The sequence below is a fragment of the Anolis carolinensis genome, chromosome 5 (assembly GCF_035594765.1).
Source record: "Anolis carolinensis isolate JA03-04 chromosome 5, rAnoCar3.1.pri, whole genome shotgun sequence".
NCBI classification, from domain to species: Eukaryota; Metazoa; Chordata; class Lepidosauria; order Squamata; family Dactyloidae; genus Anolis; species Anolis carolinensis.
Genome location: NC_085845.1, coordinates 112319212 through 112336006, shown reverse-complemented (window position 1 = coordinate 112336006; position 16795 = coordinate 112319212). Strand labels below are relative to the sequence as shown.

The 16795-nt window shown below is 41.2% G+C and overlaps 1 protein-coding gene across 1 annotated transcript in view; it reads left to right on the top strand.

The window, feature by feature from the left end:
• Positions 1 to 16795, top strand: part of lgi2 (leucine rich repeat LGI family member 2) — a 57160-nt gene that overhangs the window by 6343 nt on the left and 34022 nt on the right. The window contains exon 3 of the mRNA XM_003228524.3: positions 10543 to 10614. Within this exon, the coding sequence (XP_003228572.1) occupies positions 10543 to 10614 (72 nt within the window). The remainder of the gene's footprint in view (positions 1 to 10542; positions 10615 to 16795) is intronic.

Below are 16795 nucleotides of genomic sequence, written 5' to 3'. Positions count from 1 at the left end.
AAAATTTACAAAGTAAATTACCATCAGACCACAGCACAGATAGCAGCAGAGACTCCAGCAACACTTGGAATGGTGGAACAGATTGAACCAGAAGAAAGTGTGGAGCTTTTGCAAGAATTTCATGAACCAGCACTTGAAACATCTGATGAACCACCAGGAACCTTGACAGCAAGACAACAAGAGCTCAAGGATAAGATCATGGCTGATGGAAATAACAACTGAAATGATCAGCAAACGAGTGCAAAAAGTCAAGAACTGGACATCGCCTGGTAGTGATCAACTCCATGGATTTTGGCTCAAACATCTGATTAGTTTACATGGAAAAATGGCCCAACAATTCAATGAGATGCTGCAGAAAGGAAGTATCAGTGAATGGCTAACAACTGGAAGAACATACCTGATACAAAAGGATCCAGCAAAAGGAGCAGCACCAGGAAACTACAGGCCAATAACATGTTTGCCCACTATGTTTAAACTACTGACTGGCATCATAGCTGACAGAATTCAAGACTATCTTGAAGAAAAAAACATCTTGCCAGATGAACAGAAAGGCAACAAATGGAAAAGCAGGGGCACAAAAGACCAGTTATTGACTGACAAAATGATTCTGGAGAACTGTAAGAGCCGAAAAGCTAATCTTCACATGACGTGGATTGACTACAAAAAGGCCTTTGACTCACTCCCACACAGCTGGATCATCAAGTGCCTGGACGCCATCGGGATTAGTAAAAACGTTGGCACCTTCATTGAAAACATGATGGAGCACTGGAAAACTGAACTGTTTGTTGGAAATGAAAGTTATGGACTTGTCAACATCAGGAGAGGAATTTTCCAGGGAGACTCATTGTCCCCTCTGCTTTTCATTATTGCCATGATCCCTCTGTCAACAATCTTACAAAAAACAAATCTCGGCTACCAAACATCTAAGAATTCTCACAAAATTTCACATTTGATGTACATGGATGACCTGAAGCTATATGGGAAAACGGAAACTGAAATCCAATCTCTGACCAACACTGTCCGAATTTTTAGCACTGATATCAACATGGAGTTTGGTTTGGACAAATGTTCGACAGTGGCATTGAAGAAGGGAAAAATCATTGAAAGTGAGGGCATCAATATGCCCAATGGCCAAACAATAAGGTGTCACCAGCCAGAGGCCTATAAATATCTGGGCATATTACAGCTGGACAGCATCAAGCATGAACATGTGAAAACTGTGGTCAGTAAAGAATACACACAAAGGGCCAGAAAAATTCTCAAAAGCAAGCTCAATGGAGGCAACACCATCAAGGCCATAAACACCTGGGCCATACCTGTCATAAGATATACTGCTGGCATTATAAACTGGACACAGATGGAACTGGACAATTTGGACAGAAAAACGAGAAAACTCATGACCATTCATCATTCACTGCACCCTCGCAGTGATGTTGACCGGCTGTATCTGCCTAGAAGATCAGGGGGCAGAGGACTCTTGCAAGTAAAACAAGCAGTCAAAGAAGAAGAACATGCCCTGGCTGAATATGTAAAGCAAAGTGAAGAACCTGCTTTGATTGAAGTCAAAAATCAGAAACTCCTCAAAGCACAGCAGACAAAAAACCAGTACAAGAAAACCGCACTACAAACTAGAGCTGACAGCTGGCACAACAAAACACTGCATGGAAAGTTCCTTGACAAAATTGAAGGAAAAGCTGATAAGGAGAAGACCTGGCTCTGGCTCACGAATGGGACCCTGAAGAAGGAGACAGAAGGCCTGATCCTTGCAGCCCAGGAGCAAGCCATCAGAACAAATGCAATCAAGGCCAAGATCGAAAAATCAGCTGATGACCCAAAGTGCAGACTGTGCAAGGAAACCGATGAAACCATTGATCATATCCTCAGCTGCTGTAAGAAAATTGCACAGACAGACTACAAACAGAGGCACAACTGTGTGGCCCAAATGATTCATTGGAACCTATGCCTCAAGTATCACCTCCCTGCAGTAAAGAACTGGTGGGATCACAAACCTGCAAAGGTTGTGGAAAATGAACACGCAAAGATACTGTGGGACTTCCGAATCCAGACTGACAAAGTTCTGGAACACAACACACCAGACATCACAGTTGTGGAAAAGAACAAGGTTTGGATCATTGATGTTGCCATCCCAGGTGACAGTCGCATTGAAGAAAAACAACAGGAAAAACTCAGCCGCTATCAGGACCTCAAGATTGAACTTCAAAGACTCTGGCAGAAACCAGTGCAGGTGGTCCCGGTGGTGATGGGCACACTGGGTGCCGTGCCAAAAGATCTCAGCCGGCATTTGGAAACAATAGACATTGACAAAATTACGATCTGCCAACTGCAAAAGGCCACCTTACTGGGATCTGCACGCATCATCCGAAAATACATCACACAGTCCTAGACACTTGGGAAGTGTTCGACTTGTGATTTTGTGAAACGAAATCCAGCATATCTATCTTGTTTGCTGTGTCATACAATAATAACAACAACAACAACAACTTTATTTTTGTACCCCGCCTCCATCTCCCCGAAGGGACTCAGTGTAGCTTACATAGGGCACAAGGCGCCTAAAACATTGCATAAAATAAACACACAGTACAATACAGCATAAAACGACTAATGTATAAAACAACAATTTGAACTCAGAACATTGCCAATAACCTAAAGTGTCATCTTTAGGTGGCTGGCATGACTGCATGGAGGACCATTACCTTCCCGCCAAAGCGGTACCTATTATCTACACACATTTTCATGTTTTTGAAATGCTAGGTTGGCAGAAGCTGGGGCTAACAGCAGGAGCTCACCCCACTCCCCAGATTTGAACCACCAACCTTTTGGTCAGCAAGTTCAGTAGCTCAGGGGTTTAATCTGCTGCTCCACTGGGGGCTCCAGTATACTAAATACCACATACCACATTGCAACATTGCTTTTTTTAAAGCAAAAGAAAATTTAACCCACAGGCCTATCACAGAGGAGAAGGAAACTTAGCAGACAGCTCCATACTTACAGCCTATAATGAAAAGTCACCAATTAACAAAGAAGCACCCCAAATATAGCAGAAACGGGCAAGCATTTGAGTGAGTTCAGGTTTTTTTTTTTATTGTGTCAGAAGTGGCTTGAGAACATACTGCAAGTCGCTTCTGGTGTGAGAGAATTGGCCATCTACATTGCCCAGGGGATGCCCGGATGTGTTACCATCCTACTGGGAGGCTTCTCTCATGTCCTCGCAAGTGCGAACTGACAGATGGGAGCTCAGTCTTGCGGATTCAAACCGGCAACCTTCAGGTCAGCAACCCAACCTTCAAGGTCAGCAGTTCAGCCATCACAAGGATTTAACCCATTGCGCCAGCGCAATGTGTGACCTCGTGATACCATTTATATAAATGCACAAGATTGCATTAGGTACGTAATCTTAATTCACAATAACAAAATCAATGCAGACAGGACTAAAAAGCAAGGCAACTGTCAAAATTAATAGGTTTAGCCAACTGGAAAGCTGCCAGCAAGTGAATAATTCAAAATATACAACGATCACAGCGTAAATTGACAGAGACAACAAGACTGCTGCAGTAAGTTGCACAACAGTTGGCAAAGTATAGTTTGTGGGTCAGATTGTTATGGATTGTTGTGGATTCAGCATTTCAAATTTCAGCATTTACATTTTGATATTACTGGATATGTGTGTGTGTAAGACAGAGGGACAGAAAATACACATCTATATGCTTATTTAGTTTGACTTGTACCTTCATAGGGATGTTGTTCTACGTATGGTCCTTTCTATTATAACTTTTCATGTTGGATACTCCATTCATTTATTTTATGAATTTTCGCTTTCTTACAACCTAGAGAAGACTGAGAATTGCATTGCAGTAAAAGCCAACTTCTTGCCATGATAGATTTCCAAATAAAAAGGCAAAGAGTTATAGAGGAAAGGAAAGTTAAGCCTTCTTCAGTAACTGAAATGTACTTTCATTGGTACTGGCTAATAAAGCAACTTCTATGATACATGTTGAATTATATGGGGAGGGGATGAATAATACATCATCCATGGTTTGGGGCATTCTTTTTCAAGTCTTACGCTACAAAATTTGGGAGAAATGCTGTTCCAGCTGCAGTGTCATGTTGTCAAAATGTCTCAAGAAGTACATCATAGGTCACCATTGCGATCAGCACCAAATGTTCTGCACTATCATAGCAACATGTCTGTTACATCTTTGACCCAATTCATCTTTTCTTTTCTTTTCTATTTGTCTTGAAAAAGTACTTATGTTGTTTTGATCTGTTTGAACTCCTCCCCTGCCATTTCCAAGCATTGTCCACAGTGTTATGGTTCTCTGGACCTCTTTTGACATGCCCATTTATGCCAGGCATCCTCAAACTGTGACCCTCCATCTGTTTGGGCCTCCAACTCCCAGAAGCCCTAGCCAGGTTCTTCAATGTTCAGGAATTCTGGAAGTTGGAGGTTTAAATGACTGAAGGCCCTCAGTTTGAGAATGCCTGATTTATACAGTGGTGCATAATAGCTTCCAAATCAATGGGATGAAGGATTTTAGGCCATATGTCAAGGGAGCTATCCAGAGTGCTGAACTCTATTATCCTAAACATAATCAGCACCTTAGTAAAGGTAAAGGTTTCCCCTGACATTAAGTCTAGTCCTAACCGACTCTGGGGTTGGTGGGGTCTCCATTTCTAAGCCGAAGAGCCGACGTTGTCCATAGACATCTCCAAGGTCATGTGGCCGGCATGACTGCATGGAGCGCCGTTACCTTCCTGCTGGAGCCATACCTATTGATCTACTCACATTTGCATGTTTTCGAACTGCTAGGTTGGCAGGAGCTAGGGCTAACAGTGGGTGCTCATTCTGCTCCCGGGATTTGAACCTGGGACCTTTTGGTCCACAAATTCAGCAGCTCAGCACCTTAACACACTGTGCCACCAGGGGCCCCCTCAGCACCTTAGTACATTGGACCAGACTCAGTAGCAATGACTGGGAATTGGTTAAACTCTTGTGCCAGCTGAATTGCTGACTTGAAGGTTGGCAGTTTGAATGCGCAGACGGGGTGAGCTCCCATCTGTCAGCTCTAGCTTCCCATGCGGGGGCATGAGAGAAACCTCCCAGCAGGATGGTAACACAACTGAGCGTCCTCCTGGTCGATGCCTCTGTAGATGTCTAATTCTCTCACACCAGAAGCGACCTGCATTATGTTAGCTTCTGACACGATAAAGAAGTAGCATTAACTTATTTCCACTTCTTCCCCATTCTCAACAACCAATATATATTTGCTGGTGAACTAGCCTCAAAGTTTCCATGGGTCACGGTTTAGAAATCAAGTTATCTGTAGTGCTCTTTCTGCAAGATACTTCCACGAGGAACAGTTCAGCAAACTGCCAGATGATACAATGTGTTGCAGGCTGTTGACAGAGTGCAGGGCTTTGGGTTTCTTGGATTACAGCTCTCCTTCAGACAGCCTCATCAATGATAGAAGCTGCCCTTCTAGTCTATAGGTCACCATGGCATGAAGTTCCCTACATCTTCTGCACCAGTGGTTCTCAACCAGTGGGTCCCCAGATGTTTTGGCCTTCAACTCCCAGAAATCCTAACAGCTGGCAAGCTAGCTGGGATTTCTGGGAGTTGTAGGCCAAAACACCTGGGAACTCACAGGTTGAGAATCACTGTTCTACATCTTTGCATCTTGCTATCGTGCTATTCAGGACTGTTGATTGGTCTATCCTAGCCAGAACTTAGAGCATCTTCCATATAAATCACTATATGAATGGAAGTAATTAATTATATGCTTTGAAGCTTGAATAATGTATTTTACGGATTATTGTTAATGGTTTTAAATATGTTGTTGCTTTTTACTGATTTTGTGTGGCATTGAATTTTGCCGGTTGTTGTAAGCCACCCTGAGTCCCTTCGGGTGAGAAGGGCGGGGTAGAAATGTTGAATAATAATAATAATAATAATAATAATAATAATAATAATAATAATAATAATAATAATAATAAATGGGAGGTTCATTCTAATATTTTCCACTGTTATTAAATTACAGCTATATGTTGCCATTGATTTTAAAACATTTTGTTTCACTCAGCTTTCTGCGTCTTCTAAACTATGGCACATAAGTTAGAGTACAGGATCCTGAGTCAGCAGAACTGACAGGGTCAAGCTCACTAAATGTTTGACAATGATATAAATACATGACTATACATCCACCAGTTTGCAAGAAGTCTGTCATATTTCTCTGATGCTCCATCACAAGAATCAAGGCTACTCCTTCATTTTCTGTGATTTAGGCTTTTACTCCTGAGCATGCTAGATTAAGAAGTAGGCTGTGCAGAGGGAAGAAGTAAGGTTGATTCTTAATGGGTAGGGCCAACAGTGACTGAGAGAAGTGCTTGTGAATATATTTATTTCCTCCTATGTTGATGCATCTTTGGGCATGTGTTTCTATGAAGAAAAGTAAAATGTTGCACTTGGAGGAAGCATTATGGAGAACTTCATGAACCATTGGTCCTTCTAAGATTAGATTGTCCTGCCACTACTTGCAAGGGTTTTCTAAGAGGGGAAGAGGAGGGTTCCAATGGCAGAGGATGGTCCCCTTGCCAATAAAGCAGTGAATGCATCCCAGGCTTCTGTCAGTATTTAAAGGAGCTATCCACAGTGTTGGTTCACTGTCCCACTGACATGGAGGTCATCAGATGCCAAGAACAGTATATCTAGGAGCTATAGGTAGGTTTTCCCCTGACAGTAAGTTTAGTCGTGTCCGACTCTGGGGGTTGGTGCTCATCTCCATTTCTAAGCCAAAGAGCCAGTGTTGTCTGTAGACACCTCCAAGGTCATGTGGCCGGCATGACTGTATGGAGCACCGTTACCTTCCTGCCGGAACAGTACCTATTGATCTACTCACATTTGCATGTTTCCAAACTGCTAGGTTGGCAGAAGCTGGGGCTAATAGCGGGAGCTCACCCTGCTCCCCGGATTCAAACCGGTGACCTTTCGATCAGCAAGTTCAGCAGCTCAGCGATTTAATCTGCCGTGCCACTGGAGGCTCCCTAGGAGCTATCCAAAGTGTCTAATTCTAAATTAATCATATTTTCACTGTTCCACTGTCATCACTACATAACTATGATACATCTCCATTCTGCACCCCACATCCACTTTTTCCTCTTCCTAACAAGGTCATTTCCTGGCCAGTGAAGAGAAAGGGAATGTCAGAGAAAAATTCACTTATTTTCCCACAGCTAGTCATCGGCATCAGGGATTTCAAAAAGGAACATGTTCCCCTTCTCCACCTTCCCCAGGATTTCTCAGGGGACTCCTATTACTTTCCATGATATGAAATTATCTGGGTTATTTTCTGTTTTTCTCTCACAAAGCAGTGATACCTGCCTACATTTTATCTCAGAGCTGATGCCTGTTGTCTATTAAGATTGTTTAGAGTGGTATCAATGCAGTCAGTGAAGCTTCAAAAGTGGCATTGTGTATTTTCTGCTTGTTAGTTGGCCTGATAAAATTATTGTTGGATTTTGTAATTTGCTGCATTCCCCAATTCTTAGCTGGCTAGGAAATGGCATTATTGTAGTATTGAGCAAATAAAATATAATTTGGGGTGATGGTCACTGCATGGTTGGAACAGACTTCCAACATCTGCAACGACCAAAAAATGACTTACAATAGCTAAAGTTGGACTCATGGAATCACAACACATTAACACGATGACAGCAATGAATAGCAGTGTCTCTAGGAGCTATCTAATATGCTGATCTTTGGAATAGGCTCACTATCTGAATGACATGGGAGCCACCAAAAATGCCAGTCCTTTTAATCCCACTGAAAGTGTATCTTGATCTTTTGAATGTGATGGCTGCACTAAGGGGAAAGGAATTGTGATCAAGCAAGAAAAAAACAGACTTGGAAAAAATGGCAATATTTCTGGCTGTCTCTTGCGCTGCCTCTCAACTTGACCTCGATGATGAACAGAATTAAGGAATGGATAGAAGAATTATCAACCCCAACCTTCCAGTTAACCTATCCATCAAAGATTATTATTAAATACTGTAAAAGCAGCAGATCCTATCTGATCTTGATTAGAATTCAGAGGAGAGGCTGTTAGCAAATGCCAGGCTATATTTCAGAGAAAGGCACTGGCAAAGGCAACTGAGAATGTTCAGTGAAATTCATGGGGTTGCCACAAGATGACAGGTGATGTGATGGTATAGCTTGGCAGAGCTAGAAAGAAGTGTCAGTTGAGAAGTAGATGCAATGAATGGGTAGTCCATGGGCATAGCTACATGAGTAGGTGACAATCAGCCTTGTGGTACTCACATGATGCATCAACCCTTCTTGCCCTCAACTCAAGACAAGGCCATTTAACGGGGTTTTGCCCCATGTAAGCCAAAGTTGGGTAATGCTCAGGGAAATGCTCCAAAGTACATCCAGTTATGTGAATGGGCTACTTCTAATCTGCAACCAGCCTCTTTTTTTTTTTTTTACAATTTTTGCTTTGGTTTTTAGATTATGTCAAGTTGATATTACTGTTTTTAATGTTTATTGTGTATAACTGTATTTTATTATTTGTTTTTATCATTTCAATGATTGTAATTATCCGGGCTTGGCCCCATGTAAGCCGCCCCGAGTCCCCTCGGGGAGATGGAGGCAGGGTATAAAAATAAAGTTGTTGTTGTTGTTGTTATTATTATTATTATTGTGTCAGTGGTTCCCAGCTTTTTTTGACCAGGGCCCATTTGACCAGGGACTACTTTCCAACATTGGTACCAAAAGGGTTACGAATTAGTTTTTGGCCAACTTTAGATTCGGTTTGGTTATTTGGGGTGCTGACTCAGAAAATTGCAGTGGATAGACCACATCAGTTCTAGTTTTTGATGCAGAACATATGCCATCCAGTAATCGCCATCAGCTCACCCACAGAAAATAATATTTAATAATCTAGAGCTGATGTGGTCTAGCCAATGCAATGGTCAGCTCTGTGGAAAGGAACGGAAGTTAAATAAATAAATAAAGAGGAAGGAGGTTCGTGGACCAAATTTTCGTTCTCACAGCCCATGGGTTGGGAACGACTGCTCAATGCCTTGGGGGCAGAGGGGTGGTCCTGACACTTGGTGGCCTTGTTGTTTTTGTGGTGCTCCTTGCCATCTTTGGGTGCCATTGCTGCCATTTCTATGGATGCTTGCCCAAATCAGGGAGGGGAGTCACTCCCGCCTCTCTCCACGTTTTGTGGTATCTTTCGAATGTCAGAAATGATGCCTAAGGATGTCCAGGAGCTCTTGCAGTGCTGTAGCCACCATGACAATTACAATGGATTGTACTTTACATTGATATAATCACTCTCAGTAATCGTTGCCCGTTTGAATTTTTTCCTGCCATATCACTACCTAAATGTTGCTCGAAACCTGGTTAGATTAAACGAGTTTGCTTCCATTCTTCTCCAGAACCTGTTCTGTTTAATCAGCAAGTTATGAATTCATTGTTAACTGGGCAGTTTAATTGGACCAATATGATTAGTTAGAGCTCATCTGCGGATTTACTTCTTCTAAATCTCATCTGATAAAGGTTGTGCTCAGCTCCTTCTTTGCAAATACATTGCTTCAATACCAAAAATCCCCTTTCAAATTTCTACAGTTTTTCTTGCTGAGAGAGACATAAGAATTTGCTCCTAAGCCACATTCTAAAGTAAATTATAGGAAAATAGAAATAACTATAACTATAGCCCCAGTGGCAAAGTGCGTTAAAGCACTGAGCTGGAGACCGAAAGGTCCCAGGTTCAAACCTCGGGAGTGGCGTGAGCGGCCGCTGTTAGCTCCAGCTCCTGCCAACCTAGCAGTTCGAAAACATGCCAATGTGAGTAGATCAATAGGTACCGCTCTGGCAGGAAGGTAATGGCGCTCCATGCAGTCATGCCGGCCACATTACCTTGGAGGTGTCTACGGAAAACGCCGGCTCTTTGGCTTAGAAATGGAGATGAGCACCAACCCCCAGAGTCAGACATGATTGAACTTAACGTCAGGGGAAACCTTTACCTTTTTTAATATTGCTGAAGAAAACACCATTGTTGGTACATGGTGAGTGCTGGCATTCAGTTTAGTACTGTACATCATCCATTATCCAGCTGTTATTCCCTTAGATGAAAAAAAAAACAGAGATACACATCCTTGGTTATCAGTCCTGACAGTTATTTATTGTTCCTCTTTCATCTTCTCCTCTCTTCGCTTACATCTGACATCACTGGAAGATTATTAAAACTTCTCCTTTTGCCATGTGCACTTCTGGAAAACTCACAGAATTCCACCCCTTTTGCTATCATTTCCAAATATTAAATATAAGGTGACATTACTAAACTTTGGATGCCTCTCTCTAAGGAATGCATGATTTGTGGCAGAAGTGTATTCAGTACCCACTAATCACTTGATTCACCAATGTATAAGATTTTCTCCATTCCCTTAGAGTCCCGTGAATTGATTGTTAACATGTTTTGCATGTTTCTCCTTTTAATACTTGTTTTCATTTTTTTTTTTTAGATTAATGAATTCCAACTCATTTACCATCATACGGGATGATGCCTTTGGTGGTCTTTTCCATTTAGAGTACCTGTAAGTCTACTTTTTAAATAAAAACCCTTCTGAAATGAACCTTCTCTGACAATCTACTGAAAAACCTACCCATTCTGTTGCTACTGAGTAATCTGTGTTCTTTTCTCTAGATCAGCGTTTCTCAACCTGGGGGTTGGGACACCTGGGGGGGGGAGTTACGAGGGGATGTCAAAAGGGTCACCAAAGACCATCAGAAAACACATATTTCTGATGTTCTTAGGAACTTCTTTGACAGAGAAGGCTGAAGATTTCTCAGCCTGTCTTTCTCTTTCTTTTTGGAAACAGATGGTTAATCCTCCCAACAAATCAACCCCACACAACACCCCCCAGCCCCACCAGTATTACATTTCAGCATATCAGGTATTTGTGCAAAAATTTGGTCCAGATCCATCGTTGTTTGGGTTCACAGTGCTCTTCGGATGTAGGTGAACTACATCTCCTCTAAATCACTCTCAGTTCCTCCCAAATTCCTCCAGTATTTTCTGTTGGTCATGGGGGTTCTGTGTGGGAAGTTTGACCCAATTCTATCATTGGTGGGGTTCAAGGAGTTCTTTGATTGTAGCAGAACTATGAATCCCAGCAACTACAATTCCCAAATGTCAAGGTCTATTTTCCTCAAACTCTGCCAGTGTTCACATTTGGGCATATTGAGTATTCGTGCCAAGTTTGGTCCAGATCAATCATTGTTTGAGTCCACAGTGCTCTCTGGATGTAGGTGAACTACAACTCCCAAACCCAAGATCCACGCCCACCAAACTATTCCAGTATTTTCTGTTGGTCATGGGAGAACTGTGTGCCAAGTTTGGTTCAATTCCATCATTGGTGGAGTTCAGAATTATCTTTGATTGTAGGTTAACTATAAATCGTAGTAACTACAACTCCGAAATCACAAAATCAACCCCCCAACCCCACCAGTATTCAAATATGGGCGTATTGGATATTTGTGCCAAATTTGGTCCAGTTAATGAAAATACATCTTGCATATCAAATATTTACATTACGATTAATAACTAGCAAAATTACAGTTATGAAGTAGCAACTAATATAATTTTATGGTTGGGGGTCACCACAACATGAGGAATTGTATTAAGGTGTCACGGAATTAGGAAGGTTGAGAACCACTGCTCTAGATATCAATGCATGTTGCAACTCATGGGGCCAAGCTTTTGTGTGAAGGACATATTTACATTGTCATGCTCCACTGCAAGTTGTGATGCACAAATCAGGAACAAGAGGTATTTTCCAAAAAATAATGCCTTTGCTACAGAGACATTAGAATATTTCACAAAGATTTGTAGATTCAAGTAGAAAGTTGAAGCTTAGTCATGCTCTTGTTTATGCCTCCTCGTGTAACTTACAATATGACCTTCAGCACTTAATGCGCCTTCACATTTTCTACAAAACCGGAGAAATAGCACTTCACTTGCAAAATGTATTTGATAGTCTATCATGATTTCAAACATCGGGGTATTTCCAGATGAAGCTTTGATCCTGCAGCCACCATACCAGAAACATAATCTTATTCAGTTCCTAAATCTCCTGTTCTTTCACAAGATTTTTTCGGTCTTTACCCTCTTCTTCCATACTAGGAAGATTAAACCATGCAGAGAAAGACAAAATAGCTAGCACTTCTCGCCCCTAAAAGTAAAGGGCAGACTTCCAAAGGATGACAGAATGTGTTCCATAACTTAAGGAAGGTTTTGAAAACACAGAAAACTTTTTTCAAAATGGTGGGTGGGTTCAAAAGCAGATGGTGCCATAGCATGAGGTAGGGTGGTATCTGCTGCTTAAAATATATATATTTAAAATTCACTTAGGCATGTTCATACCTGTGACCGTGCACAAAGTAGCACTCTGGATCCCCGCCAATGTGTTGATGATTAAGTACTGGCACTAAATTAATGATCTCATTCCAGCTATGATGTCTTATACTTGGACCCAATTAGAGAACACTTAAATCTTATGAACAATGTCACTGATCATACTGCAAAGCTCAAAGATAGTGAGTTAAAGAAAGAATTCATTTTAAAAAGACAACAATTTGACCATTAACATTATCATTTTTCCTGAATCCATTGCTGAGCTTTTTTGTATTCTGACCAGTGCCTTTTCTTTCTATGCAATAGGAATAATAATAATAATAATAATAATAATAATAATAATAATAATAAATAATTCTGATTTCTTTCCCACCTCTCCTTGAGGAGACCCGGTGGCAAAGTGTGTTAAAGTGCTGAGCTGCTGAATTTGCAGACCAAAAGGTCCCAGGTTCAAACCCCGGGAGCGGCATGAGCTGCCGCTGTTAACTCCAGCTCCTGCCAACCTAGAAGTTTGAAAACATGCCAATGTGAGTAGATCAATAGGTACCGCTCCAGCGGGAAGGTAACGGCACTCCATGCAGTCATGCCAGCCACATGACCTTGGAGGTGTCTACGGACAACGTCGGCTCTTCGGCTTAGAAATGGAGATGAGCACCAACCCCCAGAGTCAGACATGACTGGACTTAATGTCAGGGGAAACCTTTACCTTTACCTTCTCCTTGAGGCACGACACAGTTAAAAACTCATAATTATAAAGCATGATGTAAAATACATATATGAAATACACAAAATAAAGATTGAAATGCAGTAAACGCAAGACATGAGTTTAAAATTAATCATTAAAAATTGACTACTGCAAGGAGTAAATATGGATTACAGAGACATCTCCAGCCCTTAGGTTACTAACCGGAGTGCCGTAAAGGGAGCGAAGGACTCCTATGTTACGGCAGCTCCAATGGCTGCCGATCTGCTTCCAGGCCAAATACAAAATGCTGGTTATTACCTAGGTAAAGGTTTTCCTCTGACATTAAGTCTAGTCGCGTCCGACTCTGGGGATTGGTGCTCATCTCCCTTTCTAAGCCATTACCTTCCCACCGTAGAGGTACCTATTGATCTACTCACATTTGCATGTTTTTGAACTGCTAGGTTGGCAGAAGCTGGGGCTAACAGCGGGAGCTCACTCCGCTCCCCAGATTCAAACCGCCGACCTTCAGTCAGCAAGTTCAGCAGCTCAGTGGTTTAATCCGCCCCACCACTGGGGGCTCCTATAAAGCCTATAACCTGTATTACCTATAAAGCCCTAAATGGTTTGGGCCCAGGCTATTTGAACGACCGCATTTCTGTATATAAACCAACACGAGTGCTCCAGTCGGCAGAGGCGGTCCTCCTCTCGGTCCCAACATGTCCCAAGCACAGGTGGCAGGAAGGAGAGAGGGGGTCTTTTCCATGATCGCTCCCCACCTCTGGAACTGCCCCCCTAAAGAGCTAAGAATGGCCTCATCCCTCTTCTCCTTCAAAAAGCTATTAAAAACATATCTACGCAATTTAGCTTATGGAGAGGATTAGGATTAAGTACATCTATCAGCACCTTACCTAGCTGCTAGCAGCCACTATGGTAACTTGCTGTTTTCCATCTCCGCCCCCCCAACAATTTTAGCTTAATTTTAGAGATTTTAAATGATATTTTAAGATATAATATATTAGCAATTGTATGGATTATGTTGTGTCCTGTACATTTACATTGGTTTATAATTTATGACTGGGTACCATGTTTCTCCAAAAATAAGACAGTGTCTTATATTAATTTTTGCTCCCAAAGATGCACTAGGTCAGTGATGCCAACATATGACACACGGGTCAGCACTGATACACCAGGCCATTTTTGCTGACACGCTGCTGCCTGCAGATTGATTGGATGACTATGTATTTTGTGGCCAAATTTGGTGTGATTTGGTCCAGTGGTTTTGTTGTTTACTCCATGGGAATTATGCACATTACATACATACATACACACATACATATATAATATCATTCTATTATTATTCTATTATTATTGTAGTATATTATCATATTATTACTATTATATTATTCATTATTCATGACTACATTGAAACTAGAATAGAGAGAAATCAGTGTGCAAACTGCAAGAGGTATCATAGATAGTTGTACATGGAAATAAGGGTAGTAAATAGTTTTTGATTTATTAAATACAGTTATATATTACTATTATACATTTTTGTTATGTAAACTATACATATTGCGAAATTATGGTTTTTCTCTCTCAAAGTGACACACCACCCAAGTCATGCTAGGTTTTTTTGGTGAATTTTGACACACCAAGCGCAAAAGCTTGCCCATCATTGCACTAGGTCTTATTTTTCAGGGGATGTCTTATTTTTGGGGAAACAGGGTAGTTCTTGATTTGTTTCTTGATTTGTTTATTTCTAACTGTCGGCATTGAATGTTTGCCACTGTGTATTTTGATATGAGCCATCCTGAGTCCCTTTGGGGAGACGGGGCAGGCTAATAATAATAATAATAATAATAATAATAATAATAATACTCCTGACCGCACAATTGTGTTAAAAAACAAAGTATGGATTGTCGATGTTGCAATCCCAGGTGACAGCAGGATTGAGGAGAAACAACTGGAAAAGCTGACACGATATGAGGATTTACAGATCAAATTACAAAGACTCTGGCACAAGCCAGTCAAGGTGGTCCCAGTGGTGATCGGCACATTGGGTGCAGTGCCTAAAGACCTTGGCCTGCACTTAAACACAATTGGCGCTGACAAAATTACCACCTGCCAGTTGCAGAAGGCCACCTTACTGGGATCTGCATGCATTATTCGCCGATACATCACACAGTCCTAGACACTTGGGAAATGTCCCATGTGTGATCCAATTTATTTATTTACAGTATTTATATTCTGCCCTTCTCACCCTGAAGGGGACTCAGGGTGGATCACATTGCACATATAAGGCAAACATTCAATGCCATAACATAGAACAGAGACAGAGACAGACGCAGGCACGGGCGGGCCTCGAACTCATGACCTCTTGGTCAGAGTGATTTGTTGCAGCTGGCTGCTAACCAGCCTGCACCACAGCCCGGCCTATACAACAGCCAGCAGGGTGTCTGCTGTGGACTCATCTTGTTGTGTTTCTAATAATAATAATAATAATAATAATAATAATAATAATAATAATAATAATAAATAACTTTATTCTTATATCCTGCCCCATCTCCCCGAAGGGACTCAGGGCAGCTTACATGGGGACCAAGTTATACAACAAAAAATACAACAATATAAGATACATTCAATTACAATGAATTAATACATAAAAACATATAAATATCATAAAAGCATTAACTCAACAACAACCCTAATAACCAATAGCCAGGCACAATGGGCGTGTTCAAAAATAAAGTTTCCTTTCATTTCATAATACTGCTCCATAATATAAGAAAAAGAAAAGGCATTCTAATCTGTTCTCAATCCAATGTTGCCCCTCACCATGTTCACTTCTGTGGTCTTTTAGGTTCCTATGATGTCCGATACACACTCTAGACAGCTTCTATATAGGGATGTTTCGATTGCAGTTTAAATCAATGTCAATGTGGTGATGAATCCACTATGGGTTTCATTCCAAACTTTAGAGACACTATCAAGTTGCTGAATCTTTGATAAAGTTCAGCACCCTGGCTAACTCATTTACAGTTGAGACATCCAACTAGCATTGGAGCCTCCAAATAGCTACTGAACCTAATATTGATGTGAAACTCTTCCAGTGTTTGAACATCACAGCATGTCATTTTTAAAAGTCCTGTCTTCATACTGACTTGTTCTATCCTAACGTAAAACCAACCCAGACTTTATGTTAATAATTTGAAGGATGTTTAAAAGGGCTTTTATTGATTATATCAGTTCCTGCTTTATAGAAAAGCTGGAGAGAAACATTTAAATAAATACATAATCTAAAATGCTACTGTCCTAAAGCAATAGGACATGCAGTGCTTTGTTTAGGATCATGGCTTATATTTGTTTTCATATTGCTGGTTTTTAATAGTCGATATATTTGCTGCTACCCTAAATTTAGAAGATGACTAATATAAATGTTTTAAAGATGATAAATGTCATAAATTCATTCATAAATTGGCCTTTTGTATAAGCTGAGGGCAAGTTTTGGAGCTTGCATTACGGATTTTGATACGACCCGTGGATCTTGCAGAGAGGGGAAAGTGCTGCTTTAAGTTGATTCCTTTTAAAATAAGAGTACTTACAAGTAAGGCATAGTATGGGTTGCTGTGACTTTTCCGGGCTGTATGACCATGTTCCAGAGCATTCTCTCCTGACG